Here is a 26,905-nt window from a genome sequence, read left to right as displayed (position 1 = left end):
ATCAGAAATAATAAATTTACATGTTGCATTCAAATTCAGAAAGGGAAATGAACTGTGAATTCTTTGTAGACTGATTGAAGAACTCTGAAGACAAAACAAACTTGTATCACTTTGTCATTTGGGTGCAGGTTTGGCATTGAATTTACTGGATAGCAGACTGTGAAGCCTTTTTTAAAGTTTAGCATCTACATATTGCTATAGATTAATTATATTTAATGTACTATACCTATACTTTACAAAATGACCTTCAAAGGGGAGATTTTTAAAAAATTATCTACAAAATGGAAATGAATTTATGAAATTGTAATGCATTTTGCCCTAATTTAAATACTTCATATTGATTTCCAGTGTTCTCATCTTTATTTAAGTCAATGTACATCAGTGTTTTTTCTTCTCTTAATCCAAATTTATGTTGTTCTCTCACATCTTCTCCTGGAATTGCCTCAGACTAACAAAAGATAATTTACCCTGTCTCAGTGATTTTCACCCCATATTCTTGTCATTTTAGAATAAAAACTAATCAACAACAAAACAGCAGCAAGAATGCCTATCTACAGGAGTTGATATTTGAGAACAATAAAAATGTAACCCTAACCGAAATACGTAACTTGCCAGCTCATCATAAATTCAGAACATGCCACTCAACACTTCAGCAGGAGTAAATTTGTTCTCTGCACTCTGACTTAAAAGAGTATAGATTAATCATTATTTGACTACGTTTTTTTTTTTTTTTTTTTTTTTTTTTTTTTTTTTTTTTGTAGCATATAAACCAGATAAAGAGACAAAGCCTAGAGAAGGAGAAGGTGGGACAGAGGTAGACACAGGCTTCCCAAGAATAAGATGGCAAAGAGACGTTAGAACTGGGCGTAAGTGTTCCAGGAGAATGTAATATCATACATAACTTGGAAGAAATAATACTGTTTTTTTTTTTTTTTTTTTTTTTTTTAATGTTTTGAGATGGAGTCTCACTCTGTCACCCAGGCTGGAGTGCAATGGCGTGATCTCAGCTCACTACAAACTCCGCCTCCTGGGTTCAAACGATTCTCCTGCCTTAGCTTCCCAAGTAGCTGGGATTACATGCGCCGGCCACTATGCGTAGCTAATTTTTGTATCTTTAGTGGAGACGGGGTTTCACCATGTTGGCCAGGATGGTCTCGAACTCCTGACCTTGTGGTCCACCCGCCTCGGCCTCCCAAAGTGCTAGGATTACAGCCATGAGCCACCGCACCCAGCCCCATACTTTATATTCTTTAACGCCATCTTCTAGGCCAATCTAGGTCAAATGGAAGGAGAAATTAAAAGTTTTCTATACCAGATACTGAACCAAACAGTTCAGATAACTAATTCTGTAAGCCTCATGCCAACTCTGTAGGGTAGGCACTATTTATTTTTCATTTATCAAGGGAAAACAAATTGAGGTAATGAGTGCTTAGTCACCAGCACAATGGTCACACTCATAGTGACTGGGAAACTGCATGGAACTCACACCTCAGAATTCATGTGCTTACCCACATGTAAACATTTAAATTAATTTACCCTAACATTTTGCATTTCTAGCATCCAAATAGTATATAGCCAATATTTGATGGTGTTTAAATAGAAAGTCATCTAATTTCTAGTTACTGTAAAAGAGAGACAAAGAGACTATTAAACATCATCCACTCTCATTTTTGCTTACTGAAGTTCATTTCAAATAGTGACCAATTTTTGTTTTCCATTTATCTAAAATTACATATTATCAAATGTAATGTTTATGCATATAAACATGGAGACATTTGCTCCTGAGACAAGAATGTATTGGAAAAAAATAATAAAAAAGAAAAATAATAAAAAATAAAAATAATAAAAAAGAAAAATCTTGGGGGAGAAGTGGGTACAGAAGATAACATTATGATTAAGATAAAAAATGTTAAGAAATGCAAGTAGAATAACTCATGAGTTGAGAATCCCCTCTGCAATGGTTTGGATATGGTTTGTCTCCACCAAAACTTAATGGTGAAATTTCACTGTCAATGTAAAAAGGTTGGAAGACGGAGGGCTTTGAGTTTATTAGGTCAGTAAGATCAATGAATGTCTTTCTCTTCAGACTAGATTTGTTCTAGTGAGACTAGGTTAGTTATCAAAACAGTGGATTGTTATAAAGTGAGGGTGCCCCATGTCTTACCCCTTTTGCATGCATGCTTGCTTCCTCTTTTGCTTCTCCACCATGTGATACCAGTCCACCCAATTATGAGGAAACCCAAGGCCCTCTCCAAGTGTGGCCACCTAATCCTCAATCTCCCAGCCTCCATAACCATGAGATACATCTCTTTCCTTTATAAATTACCCAGTCTCAGGTAACATAGCAACACAAAATGAACTAGCAAACCCATCAAGTACAAATATCAATACATATTTTGTGATTGAAAAATGATTCTGAAATGGGCTCTTCTATGGAGTTAACTTACCCTTTACTATATTCCTTTTAGATAAGTAACTATTTCTGTGAGTGGATTTCTAACAGGAGCACCTTGTTTTCTTATATATTAAAAAATCAGCTACTGTGTTGGTCTTACAATTCATTAACTTAACCATTTGAAAAAATACATAGCAAAGGACTTTTAATTACTTGGTTCTATTTTTCATTCAAATTCCAATTAAGAACCAGAGATTCACTTAGCAGTATTAATTTCCACATTATCATCACATTTCTTACTCTGTAATGTTCATTATTTAATTTTTTTCTGTGCTTATTGCCATGAGCTAAACAGCAGTTATATGGAGAAAAATACAGCAATCCTTCCACCCATTCCACTCTTCTCAAAAATAATTTATTTTCACAATTCACATATTCTCTTACACTTTTCTGAACACTCATGAAAGCATATGTGTGCTATATATTTGTACATATATGTAGACATTCACATACCTATGCAAGTACTTTTATATTTTTATCAAAATAAAATCATGTTGCATATACATTCACACACCTATGCAAGTACTTTTATTTATATTTTTACCAAAATGGAATTATGTTGCTTTTTTTTTTTTTCACTTTAATGTACTGTGCACATCTCCTGAGGTCAATACATATAGGACTAAAAGGAATTATTTTTAATAGTACTAGAACTTCTCATGATACCTGATAGAAAGTACACAACAACATAGCTGGGGGGTGTGTGTGTGTGTGTGTGTATGTGTGTGTGTGTAGCCAGGGCAAAGGATTAGGTAAGTATCTCAATGTGCCTGATATAGTCTGGATATTTGTCAATGTGCAAACCTCATGTTAAAGTGTAATCCCCAACATTGGAAGTAGGGCCTGGTAGGAGGTGAGTAGATCATAGGTGGGGGGTGGATTTCTCATAAATAGTTCAGCACCATCCCCTTGGTGCTCTCCTGGGCACAGTGAAAAAGATTCACCAAAAGTGAACTGAGAAGTGTGTGGCACCTCTTACTCTTTCTCTTGCTTCTGCTTTTGCCATGTGTCACGCTGGCTCCTCCTTTGCCTTCCACCATGATTGGAAGCTTCCTGAGGCCTCACCAGAAGCCACGCAGATGCCAGTGTCATGCTTCCTGTCCAGCCTGCAGAACCGTGAGGCAATTACACCTATTTACTTTGTAAATTACCCAGTCTCAGGTATTTCTTTGTATTAATACAAGAATGGACTAATACAGCCTCACAAGTGTAATTTGTCTTAATGAATTTGCAATGGTCTATTCCAACTGAATCAGAAACCAGATTTTGTGATACAAAGATTTATTTCCAGGGTATGTATGTTAAGTTCACATAACCAACATATAAAGACAAAGTGAAAAATTAATAAATTACAGTTCATAGGAATTAGACTATTGACATTGATACCTATACTGATATGACAGTTTTGTTGTTTTCATTTAAGTCACTCTAGGCCTGTATGTGAAGCCAAATTGTAATGGAAGGATGCCTGCCTAAACAAGGAATTCAGAACAAGAAAAAGTAAAACATAAGATAACTGACAACAATCAGATAAAAGACAGGTTGATACCTCAGGTTAACAGAGTTTATATCATCGATGGACAGAAGCCATTTTTATATTTTCAGTAGTTATGAGATTTGTAACAACTTGAAATCTATACAATGTTCTTTCCAGAAAAACACACTTACAAAATTGTGCATATAATTTCACAGCTTCATGGAAAGAGGTATTTCATGACCCTCAAATTAAGTAAGTTAGATATATAGAATATGGATAGCCTCACAGTGGACCAGAATAATTAGTTAACAACCTACATTCACAATCATCCCAGGGAGGGTTGCTCAGTTGACTGCAACCATCAGGGTGCGACTGTGAGCTGGCTAAGGTTTCCTTTCCTTGAGGCTGATCCTAAATGACACAGCTTCTCCTCAGGCTCTGTGCTTTTACTAGGTTCATGGGGCTGCCCAAACCAATTCTATCATTCATTCTTTTATCAGACACATTAGAAGTTACAGGTAGCATGAAAGCCTTGCTAGATTAGCTAAATTTGTTTCTTTAGGGCAGTTCAGCATCTCATCATTTGATTGTCTTAAAGTTGTACTTTCAGAAGGCAATTATATCTCTGATATATCCCCACTTTTAGAAGATGTTAGTGTTCATGTACTCACAGCACTAATTCTTTTCTTTTAAAAATTATTTTATGACAGCAAGAACACTTATTATGAGATCTACCCTTATAACAAATATTCAATTGTACAAGACAGTATTGTTGACTATACATGCAATGGTGTACCACAGATCTCTGGAACTTACCCAGTGAATATTTTCAAATGTCATTTAACATTGATTAGTGGTTCTAATATAGCTAGTGTTCAAAACTCCTGCAAATGGAGGACAAAGGAGAGATTTCAGTAGATTCTGGCAAATAAACCTAGAGATAGCTAAGGTGAGGCCCCTAGTTCTACTTGTTATAAAATGAGGAAGGAGTGTGTTTACAGGAAGGATACCTGGGTTTACCAGTCTAAGTTATCTAATTAGCTCAGAGAAAAGTAATTACTGAAAATTTGCATTTGTTTCAAGCTCTAGGATTGTTATAAATCTAAAACAATGTTACAGTGTGGGCTATTGGAGAGCCAGCTGCTGTTCCTGTGCTAGCACCTTCTTGAAAATGAAACATTTCTATCCTGCCAGGTGCATCATGCATGCTCCACGCTTTAATTCAGGTGGAGTTTGCGTAATCACTTCAAGGGAGAAATAAATCAGTGCTGACATTCTAAATAAAGCTTTGAGCTTGAAGGGTAATAATCTAGCTGCTCTTTCTAAATCCAGATCCATAGGTGTTAAAGAAAGAAAATTCTGCTTGAGGGATGTGTCAGAGGGATATGCCACATATATTCAGCCAACAGAGGGTCACTCCGGTAACAGGAAGTCCTGCCCATCCTTAGAGTTAATAACTTCCTGAAACCTGAAGAAAAGGGCCATCTAGCAGCCAAGATTCACTTTTCTCTGGTGAAAATTCAAGGACTATATAAAAGTGTAGGCCGTTTTCTTTCATAAAATAAATGTTCAATGGATTAAGAAATACTGATCACTCATTTTCTGTTTGTGAGGATTAAATTTCATGTCCTATACTGAGCAAAACTTATAAGAGGATCTGGTTATGCATGGTTTGTAAGTCATAAACTATGATCCACACTGTAGATCACATAATCTCTTGATCTTTAAATCAGTTCAGCAATTTTTTTTTTAAGAAACTTTTGCATGAGTGGGTGTGTTCACTACAGATAAAATCAAATTCAAAGTTTTCAATTGCAATGCTTACTGGCAGTTTTCCTTTCAGGTTTCGGGGGAATATGAACTACTAGAAAAAATTAAGATGGGGTTGAGTGTAGATTTTTATCAAAAAATACTTTTGAGTATTTATCATGTGCCAAGTGTCAAGGACTCTAATTTTCCTTAGAGTTAAGTATTGCCCTCAACAGTACAAAGAGTAATGGCCATAGAGTAGGCATATGAGGTGCCATCTATTGGCTTCCATTAAGTGCTGTGGGAATTCAGAATTCATTTACTCCATGTTCTGTCTTCTCCCTGTATGTATTTTGGGATATTACAACCATCACTTAAAACCAAAGGTGATAAATTGTCACATAGAAGTAGATGCAAACAAATGCTATCCCTTCATTTCACAGTCCAGTGAAAGTAATTCAGCTTTTTTGTAAAGGATCTCACAGAGTAAGTTTTCTATTGCAAGGATGAAACAATGTAAACTCAACTTTCTAACCCTGAGATAGGGCAGAAGGGCTCAGCTCCAGGCTCTCTGAACTCCAGAGAACCCAGGCTCAAGATCATCTGCCTCTGTTCCTCACTAAACTCAGCCTCCATCAACTCTGCCTCACTTCTGTGTCCCCTCTTCCTGTAAACCACATTGCTGAGTGTTCTCAAAGATAGCCATCTGTTTTTCTCCATACTTCTGCAGGTGTTCCTCCTCACTCCAGAAGATCCTTCTATTGTCTGTCTTCCTTGAGAACTTGTATTCAGGGTCTGACACAAAGTAGACATTTCGCACATGTGCCTTAAAAACACACTCGTCAGGTCATGAACCGAGCATCCACTCTGTGATGGTCTCTACATGTAGACCTGGTCTTTCCCTTGCTCTTTTGCTCTGTTTTATAAAGCCAGAATGACTACTGAGTCACATCAATTACACCAATGTTCTCTTCGATTGTTTCATTCTCCTTCACTAGTCACTGAGAATAAGCACTATTCATTTCATCTTTGTATTCCCGTAATTTAACTCAGCATTGTGTCTCTGTTAGAGGCCCTGTGAATGCTGAGTAAATAAATGAAAGAAGAAATGAATGAGCAAATCTGTGTATCCAATTACACGTGTGCATGTGTAAGTATGGACAGCCATGTGTGTGGGCACATATGTGTACATATGTGTGCATTTTGAGTGTGAATTTGTGTGTATACATAAATAAAATATATACAAGAGGAAACAGTTGTTGTATAAAGATTGCAACTTCTGTAGATACATAGACATGTGGATAATTTCTGCTTTCATTCCCTAGCACCCATGGGATCTTGGGAAACTAAAATACTGTAGTTAACTACTTCACTTTCTCTACCTGATAATAATAGGTCACCTTATTTCACTTAGACAATTTCTGTGAAGATTTAATAAGAAAAGGCATGTATGAGCTTTACACCATCCTGGGCATATCTGTCTATCTGTCTATTCACCTACTACCTAACTACCAACCAATCTATCTACCTAACCATCCATCCATTCTTAATCTATCCATTATCTATCTATCATATATCTAGCTTACACATCTGTTCATTTTTAATTCATCCATCACCTATCTATCCATCTATTTACCATCTACCTATATTACCATCCATTTTCTTCATCATCTATCCATCTACCTATCTACCTTTCTAACTATTCACACATACACTTTAAAGAGAACACAATGTTGTAATTGATAGAATGAATGATTTTAAGACAAAAACATAAAAGAATACAATTCCTTTAGATTTCACTGAGTTCTTTAGACCACATCCATGGGCAAATGCTTTTCCCATTCCAACCAATAAGCAATTTTATTTATATGAAAAATAGTTTCTGCCACAAGCAAAATTTTGCTATTTAGTAATACTGAAATCTCTCACTATACCCCCAGTATTTAGTCATTAAAATGTAAGATACTTTCAGATTCTTAGAGATTTTATGCATAAAATTTAAAACCTAATATCCAGAATCTATAAAGAACTCAATCAAATTTACAAGAAAGAAACAACCCCATCAAAAAGTGGGCAAAGGATTATGAACAGACACTTCTCAAAAGAAGACATTCCTACAGCCAACAGACACATGAAAAAATGCTCATCATCACTAGCCATCAGAGAAATGCAAGTCAAAACCACAATGAGATACCATCTCACACCAGTTAGAATGGCAATCATTAAAAAAGTCAGGAAACACCATATACTGGAGAAGATATGGAGAAATAGGAACACTTTTACACTGTTGGTGGGATTGTAAACTAGTTCAACCATTGTGGAAAACAGTGTGGCGATTCCTCAAGGATCTAGAACTAAAAATACCATTTGACCCAGCCATCCCATTACTGGGTATATACCCAAAGGATTATAAGTCATCCTGCTATAAAGACACATGCACACGTATGTTTATTGCAGCACTATTCACAATAGCAAAGACTTGGAATCAACCCAAATGTCCATCAGTGACAGACTGGATTAAGAAAATGTGGCACATATACACCATGGAATACTATGCAGCCATAAAATAGGATGAGTTCGTGTTCTTTGTAGGGACATGGATGCACCTGGAAACCATCATTCTCAGCAAACTATTGCAAGAACAGAAAACCAAATACCGCATGTTCTCACTCATAGGTGGGAACTGAACAATGAGATCACTTGGACACAGGAAGGGGAGCATCACACACCGGGTCCTATTGTGGGGAGGGGGTAGAGGGGAGGGATAGCATTAGGATATATACTTAATGTAATTGACGAGTTAATGGATGCAGCACACCAACATGGCACATGTATACATATGTAACAAACCTGCATGTTGTGCACATATACCCTAAAACAAAGTATAATAAAAAAAAAAAAACCAATTTATTTACAGATGGTCCCTAGGGAAGCTGAGGCAAATGTTGAATATGTAAAATTAGTATGTTAAAATAAACATGTGATACTTGTGTTTGCATTTAAGAATTCTCTTTTTAACTACCATGTCAGTTATGATATTTAAAGGAATCTTAATAGATTCCTAACATTCTTATCAGCTTTGCTTTAATCAATAATCCAATTTAACCTTTCTTCTGCCTCGTCAATTTGATTATAAATATCTGTATCAAAATGCATAATAATTTCATTCAGATTTATTTCAAAACCTGCCATCCCATGAATAAAGTCTTTGCCAATTGTTACGAAAAACTGTGTCCAATCTATAGAATTGCCTTATGCTACGGAGAAAAGTTCTATACAAAGCAAGTAGTGATTCTAGTTAATAAATATTGGAGTCACTATTTCGATTCAGAGTTGGTGCTTTCTATCCAAAAAAAGTTGTATTATGTACAAAAATTATATTTTCCAAAAGCTAGTGGATCAAAAAGAATACAACTTCAAAAAAACCTTATTTTACTTACAAAATGAACTAAAAAGTCAACCTAAATTATTGCAATTCATACAAGCTAGATTTTAAAAATATAACCAATATTTAAATTATTGAAGTCCATTGTACAAATAATTTCCCAAATAGTTTCCAAAACATTTGAAATTATATTCATTAAAAATGAAGCTGTGCATTAAAATTGACAATATTTAGTCCTTAGAACCAAAATAATGAACATTTTGAGTCCAAGAGTTTTGATAATAGATTCTCATGTTTCCAACATTTAGCTTACATTTTTACTAATGAGAAAAACCATTATAAAATAGATCAATTCTTTTTTAAAACCTAAAGACAGAAAAAGTGCATCAGAGAGAGAGGTTTTTCGGGGAACAATTTTTAGATGACTGTGTATCACCCAGTCCATATATTTTCTTCAATGTCCTCAAGTCTAATATTTGTCAGCCTTTGTCTCATGTCAATTTTCTTCCTAGATGTTTTTCTTAAAACATAGGTAAGCTTGATGACAAAATAATGTTTTTTAATACTTGAGATTATGGTAAAAGAAGAACAATACACAAATACAATTTATAGACATAGTACTTCAAAATTGGGCACATAGAGGAAATTTAATAGTAATCTTATTATAACTTATATATAATCCTAGTATTTTCTGTTATAAATTTATCAAAGACAGCTATGCAACGTTGTTGGTTCACAATGAAGACTAATGTCCAAGTATAGAACTAGCAAGTAAAATCTTACAACACTGAATTAAGTTAGTAACTTCAATTTTATTCTATATTTAGCAGTTAAAATGTGTTAATTTTAATATATACACTTAATTACTAAGACTTGCTAAGGTCTATATTCAGAAAGTCAAACACTCTAAATAATCAATGTTAGTATAAAATTTGTCAGTGTTCCCACTGGATTTCCAGAGTTAAATTCAATGAACAAACACGTTAATTACAATATTTTAATTTATTGTTTCTATTCTCATTATGTAGCGTAATAGTTCCACGTATGAATAATAATTTATGTAAATAATGCCTATTCCAAAGTACTGCCAGAAAACACTTGAGTTCTTTGTCCGGATTATGTTTGTTCCCAAGGTGATCATGTTTACATAGATCTTACATGTTCAGAAGATTCTTCTCCTTTCAAGACAATAAATTTCCATTAAAAATTTATGCAGCAGTCAGGTAATACTACCAAAATTCCACGTTTTAAATTAAAAAATGAATTTATTATAATATGAAAGCTCATTTTATATCTAAATCCAGTTGCCTTTATAGGTCTTGGATTATATATCAGTATTTTATTCTATTATTTGACTCATACAAATTACTTGACGGGTCAAATAACAATCCCTGGGCAGTCTCTTCAAAATAAGAACTGATGGGAAAGGAGGAAATCTCAGATATCAGAAAGAGAATTTTGTGATTCTAAAGCAACTTGAGATATTTTTCTAATCATCATTGATTCTGCTTATATACATATATGAATAGGTGTATTTGCTTATGTCATGCACTTTTAATAAATTCTCACTTTTTCCCATGACATTGCCTTGGTAAGTTACAGTTGTCTAAAGTTTATGGTTAAAGTATTTGGTACTTGCAATAAAAATTGCTATAAAAACTCTCCTCTAGATTATCTTATCTTTACTCTTCTACTTAAGACTATAATTGACAATTTTTCTCCTAATAATACACACTCATTTTTGCAGGAGACCTTAAAGCTAACTGATAAATAGTTTTAAACACACAGATATTAAATACTGGATACAATTTCAGTTTAGCCAACAAAGCACCTTTTTAACAGGGTTTTTTTTTTCTTTTAAAACATAGGTTTGGCTTTACTTGTAAACATCAGACTGTAATATCACCATTTCAAATCGAAATATCACAAAAACATTTTCTACATAGCCACATTAAAAAATAAATACAGGTAACTTATGACCCTATTCTATTTTCTAGAAAGTTTTCCAGTTGTTCTTTTGGAGTAACACAGAAATATTTTTCCAACATAGACGATCTTGCCCTGTCTTCTTTATTATACCATCATGACCACCAGTTAAGCCAACAATAGCCCAGAAATATTTGATAGAACTATTCACGTGGTAATTTCTCAACAGCAAAGGAATTTTCACAACATTTATTTTGGGAACCTAGCAAGACTTCGTTTTCAACTGTCAACTTTATCAGGAGTGGAGAAAAATTGCCAAGTTTTCTAAAATGTGGAAGCATTATCTATTTTTTAAACAAATATTGTACATTAACTGGACAAAATATGCTTGGCATAGAGCAGGTATGGATTGCTTTAGAGATGCTTTTTTAATATTCTGCAAAAAAATGAAATTATGTGAATTTAGGGTTTATATGCAGTGGTACCTTGATATAATCAAAACTGAGCACTAATAACATCCATTGATCTTAAAGTAGCCCATTGCTTTCCAAAGATTAACTTATCCCTTGATAGTGTTGTACTTAAAGGTGATAGACCCTTTCCAGCCACTGATGCTGGCTTATGCACAAATGCAGTGGCCCGAACGATGTTAGAGGCAGAATCTCCCACCATTCTCAGCATTATTCCACATGTAACTTTAAGTGAGAGGATGAGTCGGTCTATTCCTATGTCTCTGCAAAGAGAACCTTCCACCCTTTTATTTTCTGATAATTTCACTACAGCCAAACTCACTTGCACAAACCACATGTAGATTTTAACTTTCCACAAAATACGATTGTTCCCTAAAGGCAGAGCATTCCCAGTAAGAATATGTAATTTGTGACTTAGCAGAGAACGACATCCAAAGTAAACAGCGTGTGTCGCAAATAGGAATTGGTTTACACCTCTACCCACAGATTGCTTAAGTTTACAGACTCCAGAGTTTGTGTTACAGACAATAGCTCTTACATGACATGTAAAAGACAATTTAAATTTCCATGCAAAACAGTACTAAAGTAGATATAAGTCAGCCTTTAAAGCATTAACTAGTTCAATTTCTTAAAACCTAATACTTGAAGTGATAATTTCATTTTCCAAAGTTCTATCTTTGCCTTTTAAAAAAAATCCTGCCAAAAGCTATTTTAATAATGATAGCCATACCCCAAAGGCATCTCGGCACCAAATCCGAAGACATGAAAACAAATAAAATCTCTACGCCTTGCATGATCAAACAACAGTAAAAGCAAATTATCTCTATTAAAAATTTCAGCTTTGACAACAAAAGCTCATTTAATGAAATTTCCTTTACTCAAGCACTATCAGTATAATTGTCCAACCAAAAATTTAATAAAGCTCTTCTGCATTAAAAATGAACTCTTTGCCACATAAGAGGGCTATTCAGACTTCTCAAAACTTATTCACCACAAGTTAATAAAAAGAAAACCCAAACAAGAAAAGTTCTAGTGATAAGAAAAAAAATTGTGAACATGTTTTAGGCTGGAAAGTTTGGCGATTTTAACAGTGTTATCCAATGCCACTGTATTACACCGAAGCCAAATGTCTACACCATGAAACGACCTGTGACAGCAGCGTAATTTTTCATTGTTAACCCAGAGTGGTATGTGTTAGATCATTTGGACAGTGAATGCATGTGCAAAACACAATCAATCTCCTACCTTCATATAATGCTTTAAAACCTTGGGCACTCACAGCGAAGTCTGTTGTGAACCACAGAGTGAGGATAGATCCTGTACTCACTATAGAGGATGGCAGCTGAAATCCCGATAATCTAAATTAAAAAACAAACAAAAAAGACACGAAGAGAGTTAAAAGCATGAATTTATCAAAAAAGCTTATTTGATGAAGTCACTGAATAACTTTAACAGTGGTATATTCACTTGAAGTATGACATTAAACACTTAAATAATCCGTACACATGGCTTTGGTTGGTAGGTATTTGAAATTAAACATTTTCAAGTATCAGAGTTCGTTTATTTAAATAACTTTTGAGAAAATTTCTTCTTGAAAATTCTTGCTTATATAATACGCCATTGTCTTAAATGCTCCTTGGTTTTGTATGGCAATAATCTACCGCCAACATTTTTTTAAATTTAAATTTAAATTTTAAGTTCTGGCATACATGTGCAATATGTGCAGGTTTATTATGCAGGTTAAGGAGTGTAATGGTGGTTTGCTGCACCTCTGAAGCCATCATGTAGGTATTAAGCCCAGCATGCATTATCTATTTTTCCTAATTCACTGTTCTTAAATTTTTTCTAATTAAAAAAAATATATATATGACAGGAAAAGCGTGTGCATGTGTGGTCATGAAACAATCTGTGTTTCAGCTGGATTCCAAGCAGTGCTCTTAGGGAAAGTGAGTGAGATGATCAGGATGGCAAAGGCCCAGTGCAACAGGCTGTGAGCTGTCCAGAGGCAAATCAATCCTGACACAGCTCTGTGATCCACAATGGGACTCCCAACATAAGAATGCTAAAAATACCCACATTCTGGTGTAGCTTATTTTGTAATGTCATAAAATCTACAAACGCCTGTGCTGTGGAGGCTGGTCTGTCCTTTTTCACCCTCCTAGGAGCCTTCCTCCCTCCCTGTCTTTTGGTTTATCACCTTTCCTATCTGTTACAATTCACAGGGATCTTCACCAGCTCTCAAATTGTATTCATTTTTGTAAACTGCAGTATCCGCTGTCTGCTCTTTTTTTTTTAAATTCAATTCCCTTAAAGACACTCATTTGTTCTTTTTATTTTTTCCCATTGGATGCCAATCCTAACCACTTCCAGACAGTCCATTCACATGAAGAAGTAAATGACTGATGAACAGAAAAAGACCTGTCATACCAGCAGACACTGCTTTGTGGTTTATATGTTATTGAACACAATACAAAAGACAAGTCAGTGAAGCAAACATTGCTTTAAGAAAGAAAACAGTGAGTTTAAATCCTCCTGTGACTCTGTGACTGAAGACCAGCAAGAATACAGAACTCATCAACCCTCCACAACAGTATTTAATCAATATTTATAGAACACTTTATCCAACAAGAACAGAGTATGCATGTATTTCAAGTGCCCATAGAACATATACCAAGATAAACCATATTTGAGGCCATAAAAACAAACTTCAATACATTTAAAATAACCAAAATCATATAGCATCTATTCTCTGACCACACAGTGGAATCAAATTAGAAATCAGTAACATAAAAATGACAGAAAAATATATAATTACTTGGAAAATGAACAGCACGCTTCTAAATAATCCATGGATCAAAGAGGAAGACTCAAGGAAAATAAAAATATAGATAAACTCTATGAAAATATAAAATACAACATATTAAACTTTGTAAGACTCAGCTAAGTAGTGCTGAGAAGGTAATCAGTAGCACTAAAAACAGAACTTAGAAAAGAGAAAAACTCCCAAAACACTAATCCAAATTCTCATTGAAAGAACTGTAAAAGGAAAAAAAAAAACACACACAAATCAATCAAACTAAAGGAAACAGAAAGCAAAATAAATAAATAAATAAGAAAAGTACAGAAATAAATAAAATTGAAAGAAAAAAACAACAAATAATGAAAAAAAGAGCCAGTACTTTGGAAAAAAAAAAATCATTAAAATTGACAAAGACTGACTAAATAATTGGGAGTTTCAGAAGGTACAAGTAGTCATTGTTAGTCATTAAACATCAAATATTACTATGAACTCAGAAGACATCAAAAAAATAAAAAAGTTACTACAGAAACTACATATGTAAGATTGGCAACTAAGAAAATATGGGTCACTAACTCAAAAAAAAAACTATTACAACTAACCAATGAAGAAATACATAATGTGAATTACCATATAGCTATTAAAACTTACCCCAAATAAATATCCAGTTCCAAATGTTGCTACTGGAGAATTCAACCTTTAAATAATCAACACCATTTGTACACACTTTAAAGAATTAACACTAATTGTACACAGTCTCTTCCAGAAAGTGTAAGTGGATGGAATGCTTTTCTAGTAATTTTGTGGCATTGACACTATCCTTTCCCTTATGGGCTGAATTATGCTCCTCCCACCAATTCATACATCGAAGCCCTAACCCCCAACATAACTGTATTTGGAAACAGGGCTTTACAGAGGTAATTATAGTTAAATGATGTTGAAGAATTAGGACTCTGATCCCACAGGGTTAGTGTTCGTTAAAAATAGGAAAAGAGAAGAATACCTTTCTCCCTGGACACATACTGATAAAAGACCATGTGAGCATGGAGCAGGAAGGCTGCTGTCTACAAGTTAGGAAGAGAGCCCTCACCAGGAACTGACTATTCCGGACCCTGATCTCAGACTTTCAGTCTCCAAAAGTGTGAAAAAGTAAAACTGTATTTCTTAGTCCCCATAACTTATAGTATTTTGTTATGGCGGCCTAAGTAGACTAAGACACTCTGATATCAAAATCAGATAAACACAGATAAAAGAAAAACAGTATCTCTCATTCATATAGATGCAAAAATCCTTAACAAAATAAGAGAAAACAGAAGTAGGCAAGATAAGAATTATACACCATGATCAAATGGTGTTTATTAGAGGAATATAAGAAAGGTCCAATCTTTGAAAATTAATCAATATAATCTGCAATCTTAATGGGCTAACAAAGAAAAATCACAAGATCATAGTAATCCTTGTAGAAGAAAAAAACATTTGACAATAATAATCACTGAATCATGAGAAAAGTTCTACAGTAAAATATGATTGGAGGGAATCTTCTCCAAGTTGACAAAGAATATCTCCACACATACACACACACACACAAAAAAAAGCCTAAAGATAACATTTTACTTAGTGGTGAAAGACTGCATGCTTCTGCGTAAGACTGGGAACAAGTCAAGAAATATCTGCTTTGAACAGTTGTATTCAATATTGTGCTGGAATATCCTACAAATATGATAATACAAGAAAAGAAAATAAACGCATACAGGTCAGAAAGGAATAAATAAATTTACCACTATTTGAAGATAGCATGATGACCTTTATAGAAAATGCCAAGGAATCTACAAGAAAACTTGTAGAGCTAATACTTGATATCATCACATGTGCAGGGCACACAATGAACATACAAAAATCTATAGTATTTCTGCATACTAGTAATAAACACATTAACATCAAAATGTGAAATACATAAATCACAATAGCTCAAAAAAGAAAAGTTTTTGTATAAATACAGTAAGATATGCCCAACAGTGTATACAGAAAAATACACAACACTAAGAAAAAATTCAAAGAAACGCTAAATAAATGGAGAGGTATACCATGTTAATAGATTGGAAGACTCAAGGTAAAGATATAGGTTATTTCCAAATTGATATACAGGTTTTACACAATTTATATCAAAATCCCAGCAAGAATTTTTGAAGATATAGCAAGATCTTTTTAAAATGTGTATGAGAAGGCAAAAAAGAAAAAAATAGAATAGCTCGAACAATTTTGTGAGAGAAGAATAAAGTAGGAAAAATAGTTTACCTGATTTCAAGACTTATTTTACATCTACAACAATTAAGACTATTTGGTATTGGCAGATTGGCAAAGAAATAAACCCATAGCTCAATGGATCAGAACAAAGAACCCAGAAACAGACCTAAACAAGTATCTCCAATTTGTTTTCAACAGATTCAAAAGAAATTGCATAGAATAAATCAACAAATTATGATTAAACAATTGGATTACAAATATAAATGTAAAATGTAAAGCAATTAGGCTCTTAGAAGAAAAAAAATAGGGGAAGTCTTCTGAGTCTAGGGCTACACAGAGTTTCTATACTTGACACCAAAATTACAATCCAGAAAAAGAAAAGTTAATAAATCGGATTTCATAAAAATTAAAAACTTTGCTCTGCAAAAGACCCTATTAAGAGGATAAACGTGTATGTTGCAGACTGGGAGAACACACGTGCAAGCCAAATATGTGACAAAAGACAAGTATCTAGAATATACAATTAACCTCAAGACTCAACAGCAAAAGACAATCTATTTAGAAAATAGACGACGAGCATAAGAGTCATGTGACCTAAAGGACATCTAGACGGCAGATAAGCACATGAATATTTTACTCTACATCAATAGACATTAGAGGAATGCAAATTAAAACCACAGAGAAATACCATCCTGGGAGGTCACCATCCATATGGAAACCTCTCCTACCAGGTAGAGGTGGGGAGGACAGAATTGACACAATGGAGAAGTTAGGAATGGCTGAAATAAAAATAAATAATGACAACATCACATGCTGACTAGAATGTGGAGAAAACTGATTGCTCTTGTATTGCTGGTGGAAATATAAAATGGTACAGCCATTTTCTGTAGAAAACAGAAAACTTCTGGAGAAGTTTGGTATTTCCTTTAAAAACGAAACATGCAACTGCCATCTGATCTAACAATTGTTCTACTTTGCAGATGCCCTAGAAATGCTCATGATTGGAAACAGTCCCTATCTTGATTGTAATACATCAATATTCGGTAGTGTAATTATTATACAATTGTTCTTCTTTGCAGTTGCCCCAGAAATTCTCATGATAGGAAACAGTCCCTACCTTCACCATAATACATCAATATTCTGGTAGTGTAATTATTGTACCACAGTTTTGCAAGTGGCTACCACTGGAGAAACTGGTATACAGTACACAGAAACTCTTTGTATAATGTCTTTTAAGTACATGTGAATCTATAATGATCTCAAATAATTAAATACATTGGAAAGGTTGAGACTGAGAGGTACTCAAGAACATATTAAGATGAAAATAATCTAGTAACCAAAATAATGCTATTTAATAACAAAACGTAAGTTCTAAAAGTAAGTTGAACAAAAACTATTGAGGATAATTTCATTTAGTAAATGCCCATCTTGAAGTTTTACATATCTATTCGCATAAGTTTAGGTACAAAATAATGTGATAGCACTTTAAATACAATTTCATGTCCCTTTTAATTATTAAGTTTTATAAAGATTTGTGATTATGAAGGGGTGTGGTCAAATGATATTAGTTCAGGAAGTAGGAACAAGATACTAAGGGATTTTTAAAACCAATGTCATAGGACTACTGTTTGGAGGTTTGGGGTAATTTAATATTTACATATGTAGGTAAAATACAGGCATGTGATCTGATTTCAAATAGCTAGAATGAAATGGATTCATTCATAGTTGTGTGCAAAAAAATGGAGTCCAACATTAGTTGACAGGGATGTGGAAGGATGAGTGGATCCAATTGATCATAAAGCTTTCAAGAGCTAAATTTGTGATTAAATGTTAACGGCCATTTACTCCACACTGGCTGAGAGTGAGGAATCGTTTAAGGAGCTGGCAAGACTCATCCTTGGTGGTTCACACATGTGCTCCTGAGGATGCTAAAGTACTTCTCTGAGGATCTTGTCCATGAGGACCGTTGCAATACATTTTATTACTGTCTGCCTCACTTTGAGGAATCCCTTGCTTCTTACAAGCAACTGGCTTATTTTCAACATATAGTAAATTATGAAGCAGAAATATTATGAAGCAGAAATATTTTGAAGTAAAATGGAATATTTTGAAGTAAATCCCAACAATCCACACAGGTGTCTTGCAGTAGCGAGTCTTCCTTCTGTCATTCAGATTTGACGGTCCAGGGTAGTATGGGGATATCTTAGTATACATAAAATTATTGACAAACTTTGAATATTTCAACAGAAATATGACATATATGTTACACCCTATTGTAATTTTTTAGTGTTCTTAAAAAAATACAAGCATGCTAAAGTATCTTCATTTTAGAGAGCTAGACATAGCCCAAAATTAAAGACATATACATTAAAACATTTTAAAATGTGTTTTCCAAATCTCCAAGGGAGTATGAAATTTTACTAAAGAAAAGCTGTCCATAAATAAAAGGAATTATTTTGAAATGCAAAAAAACTTATTGCCTATGGATGTGACAGACAGACTGACATTAATTTCCAAACGGCATATACAGAGGTTCAGTAATCAGGAAATAGACTGCATTCTGTAAATTCAGAAGCCTTATATCTATAGTTATTGGACTAGTAGTTTTTCAGTAAAATAGCTTATTTTCTATAAGTTATTCCAAATTCTGTTGTAGAATTCATCCAAAATTGATTGTAGGTATAAAAAGTTTTTAAAAATTATAGAGTATATAGTACATAATTTTGAAAATCCTTTATATATTTTATATATAGTATATATAGTAAACCTTTTTATATACTATAGTTTATATGTGAGATACATAGCAAACATATATTTTATAAAGATAATATTTTATACTGTATTTATAGTACATTTACTATACTATAGTGTAGTATTTATACACAGTATTTATACACAGTATTTATGTACAGTATAGTATACTATATATTGTTTACTATATAATATAGTAACAGTAATATATTGTTATTCATATTTTATAGTAATATTTTATTATACAATATAGTAATATTTTATATTACTATATGCTATATATTTTATTATACAATGTAGTAATATAGTAATATTTTATATTACAATAAAAATACGATTTTATATAATATAGTAATATAGTATTACATAATACATAGTATACTATATTATGCACTATATTATAGCAGAATTAAAAGTGAGAAGGGGTATTAGTACCAGATGTCAGGTGTTTCAGCTTTTTATTTTGTATAGAAGAGAACTTATGATTAGAAATATTTGGTCACTCAGTAAGGTTTGCCTGGTCTAGGGATGGGGACAATTTGGACAACAAGAAGTGATCAGTGATCATGTCCCCGCGAGAACTGTTGTGGACAGAACAGCCCCAGAGAGCTTGGGAGATCTAAGAGCACAGGTGGCTGTGGCTCCTGGGAGGTCATCATCCTTATGGAAAGCCTCTCCTACCAGGTAGAGGTGGTGAGGACAGAATGGACACAATGAAGAAGTCCAGATGAATGTGCAGGGGCCATCTAACAATTCCTGAGCCCGAGAGAGGCACACATGGTGCCCTGCATGGTCCTCAGTGCAACAGATCACTTGAGTTACGTGGCCTCCGTAAGCAGGTCTTGGTGCTGGTGACAAAATACTGGATGCAATGAGTTACATGTCAAATTGCATCAGGACACGGCAGAGGGTGATCTGGAACCAGACACTTTCTCAACCCCCAGTACCTTGGGGTCATATAACTCTCTTGGACTTAGATACCAACCAGCGAAGATGGAATCAAGCAGGCAAGGTTCAGAAAAGACTGAATCAAATACATACACACACACACACACAGTGAATCACATGAGTATATATACATTTGACCAGATTAAAATTTCTGCCATCATTTGGAGAGAGACCCAAAGTAAAAATTATTGTAAACTCCATGTAATAATCACATTATTTTTATACCTTAACTTTGGCCTCAGTAAACAGTACCTATTACATTTATTTATTTTTCTGTTCTCTTCAGCATATCACTAATTTGAAACCATTAATATAAAGTATATAAATCTCTCAATATAAACTTCAATTACAGATTTTTATCACAATGTATAACCCATACAAATATACACATGTTTAAGCTACTGTATAATTCTTTTTCTTAAAACCTTGCTGAATTTTAAACTCAGGGATCGCTACTTAATATAATGTCTCTAGGGTACAGACTGCCCTTTATTTAAGGCACTTTAAAGTTAGAGTTTCAAATGTTTTTCTGACTCCTCTCTGTGACACCTGATTGGCCCAGTAGTAAAGATATTCCAACAAGCTACTGTACTTGAAGCCTTTCATTGCCATTGTTAAGATATTAAGGTTAAATGTCTTGCTTTTGTATCAGACAATGTCAAGAGTGAATGTGATCTGTCTCTGATGCCTGTTTTCCTCCTCTCCAAAGCACCCATCACATCTATTTGAGTCTGGCTTCACTTAAAAGAAAAAGCAAATCTATGTTCACTTGTACTGCATCCACTGAACCACACATTCTAAACACAAGACAACTAGGAGAGTATCAACCTGATACAAAGAAAATCAGGACTGCTTGTAGCAAGTCAGCTACCTCACATCTAAGGAGTCGCAGCATCTTTCTCTATCATCTGATGCCTACTACAGATTAAAAGTCAGTCTAGGTAGCTTGTTATCTTCCTTGCAAGCAGTCGTTCAATAGGAATACCTAAATGATTTGCTAGTGCAATATAGAAATGGTTTTTCACATTAATTTCTTGAATAAAAAGTCTGCATGCCTGGTATATGTGTATATTTCTCTACATGACAGAGTAAGTATAGACATAGAAATATGTAAACATGTATTTTCCAATAATAAACTTGCAACTTTCCTCATGACACTTTCAGTAATACTAGATGTGTTCGAGTTCCTTCAGGAAATACAAAAACTACAGAACTTTTAGGGTTTATTAAAATAATTGATAATGATATATTAATAATCCAGGGTTCATTTAAAATTTGGTTATTTTATGTATTTTTAATTTATTTTTTTGAGACGGAGTCTAGCTCTGTCACCGAGGCTGGAGTGCAGTGGCCTGATCTTGGTTCACCGCAACCTCCACCTACCAGGTTCAATGATTCTCCTGCCTCAGCCTCCTGAGTAGCTGGGACTACATGCACCACCACCATGCCCAGCTAAGTTTTGTATTTTTAGTAGAGATGGGATTTCACCATTTGGCCAGGCTGGTATCAAACTCCTGACTTAGGGTGATCCACGTGCCTCATCCTCCCAAAGTGCTAAGAATATAGGCATGAGCCACTGCACCTGGCCTTATTTTATGTATTTTTTTTAATGAGTTGTACATATTTACAGTGTACAACACAATGTCACACTGTATATGTACATCATAAAATGATTACTACTGGCAGGTTTTTTCTATGAAGACATATATATATATATATACACACACACACACACACACACACACACATATATATATAATTGGATAGAATTTTAAAAGGATCATGCCTGTCTTCACAAGTGGTTATATTTTAAAAACACCATGAGATTTCAATAGTCGTATCACTTCTTGTTGAAGAGAATACTGTAATTTCTTATAATTTTGGTTTCATTGCTCAAGACCTTTACATGTGTAAAGAAACACACATATTTTATAGACACACATCTACATATACAAAATACATTGTACAAAGAAAAAGCATTGTCCTTTCACACCAAAATGTTTTGTAAACAGTGGCTCGGTTTGGTTCTTTGGCAATTCCTTCTGTCATTTGGGAAACAGATTAGCTTATACAATTTGTAAAATTCAAGCTGGATCAGAAAACTGTAAAAGCATAAGACTCATTATGGAAGGACTTGGTACATACTGATTTAGGAGGCAAAGAAAGTGAAAGTTTAGAGGCTAGACCAGAGAGAGGAACGAATGCACAGAGGAGGGCCCTTCATGCTGGGTACCCCAAGAGTTGGACCCCAATATCCCAAAGGAACAGGAGCTCCATGAGGGCAGAAGTGGATCCCCTGTAACCCACAGCTCTATGCTGAGATTCTAGAATGCCTGGAGCATGGAAGTGCTCCAGCCGTATTTGTTGAAATATCCCAGCAATCCCCTCCCAGCAGAGCCAGGATCTCATTGGCTCGGAAAGAACTCCACGCCCATTCAGTGAAGTTCTACAGAATGAGGGAATCCTCTCCTACGTTTCTGGCCAAGACTTGGGGATGGAATCAGTGGTCACCCATCGGGGAATGAAAAAGAGGAGAGGCCCAGGGGAGAATCCATTCGAAGCTGCGCTGGAAGATGAGGTCTCCTTAGCTGCCCTCCCACTGAACGGAAATCGACTGCCTGAGTTTTCAGGATGAACCAGGAAGTATAAATGCAGAAACAAAAAATTCCTGTTTAAATCTCAGAAGTGAGGTTCATAAATAAAGCTAACGGTGCGGATTCCACAAAGCAAATCTATGTCAGAATCTATCCTATGTGTGCTTTCCTAAGCGAGGGGCCACCTTTATCTCAGGAGTTTGGCCCCGGGTTTCTCAGGCCATGAAGACCAGCATGGAGAAGAAATTTTCTAAAATCATATCTTACGTTTCGGTACTGAAAAAGTATTACAATTAAACCGCTGCATATTGCTTTAACTGATAGTTTTCCTTCCTAAGAGGCTTATATCATTAGAGGCTTATCAGTTTATTCAAATATATCATTGTTTACCTCATGGTTATGATATAGTCTACCTTCTCCTGGGACCCTGAGAGGAATTTCATTTGGTTATAGTGATTTAATATACATGGTATATCATAGTTTGCACTAAATAGAAATTTCCTTCTAAGAAATTTCACTCTCTGCTAAACACTACTCTCTCATAAAAGTTCCTTTGGGGAAGAAAATAAATTTTCCCCAAATTGCATTCTACACAAGTTTGTCAAGAATTAATTCCACTGATCCTTTTTTTTTTTTTTTTTTTTTTTAATCAACGCACCGAATTATTTTGGGCATTTTATAATTACAGTGTCTGTAATAGACTATTGGAAACAAAAATCTAAACAGATTTTGCCCCCAAGCATGAAATAGCATCCACATGACGTATATTTAAGACAATAAAACCATTTATAAATGACATTAAAACAGTAACAGCGGTTTTCCTTTCAATTGTCATTGTAAATACTCTACTCCAGTGTTCTCCCCTCCACTCTTATGCCTTCTGTGTGATCAGCACCAGCTTCTCCTGAATGAGGATCCATAAATTATCTCAAGAGTGCAAAATTCATTCGTAGAATTTTTATGTCAAGATGCTTTTCAATCTTTTCTCTCTCAGATATGCCACTTTTCTATGGAAAGATTTTGGATAAGACCTGCGCTGCTTCAGAATAACTCATGGAGTTCCCATTTTATTTTCTCCTCTGATCGTTAGTGTTAATATATTTAATCTTAAACAGACCACAAGATTATATTTAATCTTAATGCAGACCATGGCTGTGGAAAAAGAGGTAAAGCTCTGATTTGCTCATAGGCAAGGGAGGGGAGTAGGTAGCGACCCCTAGAGTTATTCCAGGTCTGTTTTCATTATCTCAACATTAACATACTGAAATGGCTCAAAGATGTTAATATGCAAATTTAATCATATCTCACAAAATATATCTTACATTGTGATTTTTTTTAAATTTTTATTTTATTTTATTTTTGAGTCGGAGTCTGGCTCTGACTCTGTCGCCCAGGCTGGAGTGCAGTGGCCGGATCTCAGCTCACTGCAAGCTCCGCCTCCCGGGTTCCCACCATTCTCCTGCCTCAGCCTCCCGAGTAACTGGGACTACAGGTGCCGCCACCTCGCCCGGCTAGTTTTTTTTTTTTTTTTTTTTTTTTTTAAGTAGAGACGGGGTTTCACCGTGTTAGCAAGGATGGTCTTGATCTCCTGACCTCGTGATCCGCCCATCTCGGCCTCCCAAAGTGCTGGGATTACAGGCTTGAGCCACCGCGCCCGGCCACATTGTGATTTTCTTAATGGTGAACCTAACGTCTATAAAATTGAAACCAGTAGTTGGGAGGAATTCATTGTACTTAGAACAGTACACATAAACTCAGATTGAAGTAGAAACACACAAGAGGACAGAGAGAGAAGAAAGGAGACCGACCCAGTGGAGATCGATTGCTACTCAATTACACTTTACAACACCTGACCCTGATAATCCACACCAGCCCCAGCCCCATTTAAAAACTTTGCTCTGAAGCTATCACTTGTCTAGCAAAAAACAAAGAAACAAAAAACAGAGGCTAACTGGAAAGGAGGAAAACATAGAGGAATGAAACAAAAGAATCCTACAACCTGACAACAGATTTAAGACAATGGAATCAATTGTTCTAACAATTTTGAAACCAAACTTCTTCGGTAACCTGGCATGTATTAGAAATGTAGTAAATGCTTAATAAGTTGGTAACATACACATCCAAGAGAAGGTACTAGGAAATGTGGGCCTGCTATTTTCTTGGTGGAATAAAATTTATTATATACACTATTAAAATATTTGAATGATATGTAACAATTGGGTAAATGGGGATTACTTCAAATAAGCACAGTATTGTTTTAAAAGACACAGCAATAATCTACATTTATGCACTTCATTATATTTGTCAATGTGTTCTCAAAACGCCTGCAAACATGTGTAAAGAGCTTTGGTAGAACTCATGGACTAAAAGGAGAGAGACAGGATCAGAATACTGAAATATTGGCTATTAAGCTAAAAAAAGGTGATTATATAAAATAAACCCTTGCTAAAGCATACATGGATTACAGAAACATGATTGGCAATTATATTGGGAAGTTTGAAAAAGTAAAATTTGAATTTAAAAATTTTGTCAAATGGGTTATGAGAAAACAGTAAACTCACACAGGAACTTAACTGTTTTCCAGTTGTAGTGATTTGTCAGGCAAGAGCCCAGAGACCAGGTGGCTTAAGTAACTTATTCAAAGGACTGCTTATAGAATCCCCTTTTCCTGGCTATGAACTTAGTGATTATCCTACAGCAAGGCAGTTTTCACGTTGTGTTGATTTCCTAGATTTGGGGCTTGGTGAAAAGAAATGGACTAATGCAACAAAAACTCAAGCATCAGCTACTCCCCTGGAGGGTCTACTAACTGCTGGTCAATGCTCTGAGTGTGAAAACGCCATATTCTCACAACATCCATAAAATAACCTTATGACTTAACGACAGGCAGTAAAGCTCACTCCTTTTCCAGGGGAGGAAATGAAGCCTCAGAGATCCTTAGTAACTTCCCTAAGGCCATGTAGGTAGAGAGCACTAGAGGCAAGATTCGAACCCTGCTGTCTCTCCCCAGAACTTGTGCTTTTAACTCCTGGAAGCCCACAGGAGATTTCAAACCAGGGCCATAGAGGGGAAAAAAAAAAAAAAAAAATACATGAAGCCAAGCAGTAATTTTGGCTATTGATGAAAGACCAGCCAACACTTTAGATTTCTTTAGCACTTTGTTGGATACCAAGGGTCTCCAACGCCAAGCCACGGAATGGAGCTGCCCGTCGAGGGGTGAGCAGCAGAAGCCAGAGATGCTGTGTTGTTTTTACAGCTGCTCCCCATGGCTCACGTTACCATCTGAGCTCCACCTCCTGTCAGATCAGTAGAGGCATTAGATTCACACAGGAGCATAAACACTGTTGTGAACTACCTACGTGAGGGATCCAGGTTGCACGCTCGTTAAGACAATCCAATATCTGATGATCTGTCACTGTCTCCCATCACCCTCAGATGGGACTGACCAGTTGCAGAAAAACAAGCTCAGAGCTCCCACTGATTCTATGTTATGGTGAGCTGTGTAACTATTTCATTGTATATTACAATATAATAATAGAAATAAAGTGCATCATAAATGTACTACATTTGAATGACCCCAAAACCACTTCCTCCCACCCCCTTGTCCATGGAAAAATTGTCTTCCACAAAACTGGCCCCTGGCACCAGAAAGGTTGGGGACTGCTGTTGTATACAACTCAAAATATTGTTGAAATGAAATCATTACATAAGTTAACACTAAAAGAATCAACCTTTGAACCAGGAATAGGGGCACATTAAAGGCAATTCCCTGCGAGGTCAAGGCACTGGCTGTCTGCAAGCACAGCCAAATGGCTCCCTCATTCCCAGGGCAGCCCCAGATCCCCCTGCGGGCAAGAACCTCTGTGGGAACAGACAAGTACTCCAACAGAGAGATGAAAAGCGCCCTTAAAATGGGAAATGGCAAATTTGATAAAGCCAATTTTCTTTATGCTCAAATCTCCCCTTGTCTGAAAGAGCTAAAACTTTCCCATTTGCAGTCATTCACCTGTCATGTGAATATGTAAAATTCCCATTTTTTGATTGAAAAAGACCATTTACTTCCTAAATCTTTATGAATTTATAGATGGAGTTTACAAAAGTTGCATACA

General features: G+C 35.2%; 1 protein-coding gene across 1 annotated transcript in view; it reads right to left on the bottom strand.

The window, feature by feature from the left end:
* CSMD1 (CUB and Sushi multiple domains 1) overlaps positions 1 to 26,905 on the bottom strand; it is a 2,043,790-nt gene that overhangs the window by 1,456,596 nt on the left and 560,289 nt on the right. Inside the window, 1 exon segment of the mRNA XM_050802644.1 lies at positions 12,708 to 12,820. Within this exon segment, the coding sequence (XP_050658601.1) occupies positions 12,708 to 12,820 (113 nt within the window).

The sequence above is a fragment of the Macaca thibetana genome, chromosome 8 (assembly GCF_024542745.1).
Source record: "Macaca thibetana thibetana isolate TM-01 chromosome 8, ASM2454274v1, whole genome shotgun sequence".
NCBI classification, from domain to species: domain Eukaryota; kingdom Metazoa; phylum Chordata; class Mammalia; order Primates; family Cercopithecidae; genus Macaca; species Macaca thibetana.
The sequence above is the reverse complement of the archived record's forward strand: the minus strand, read 5'-3'. Positions and strand labels throughout refer to the sequence as shown.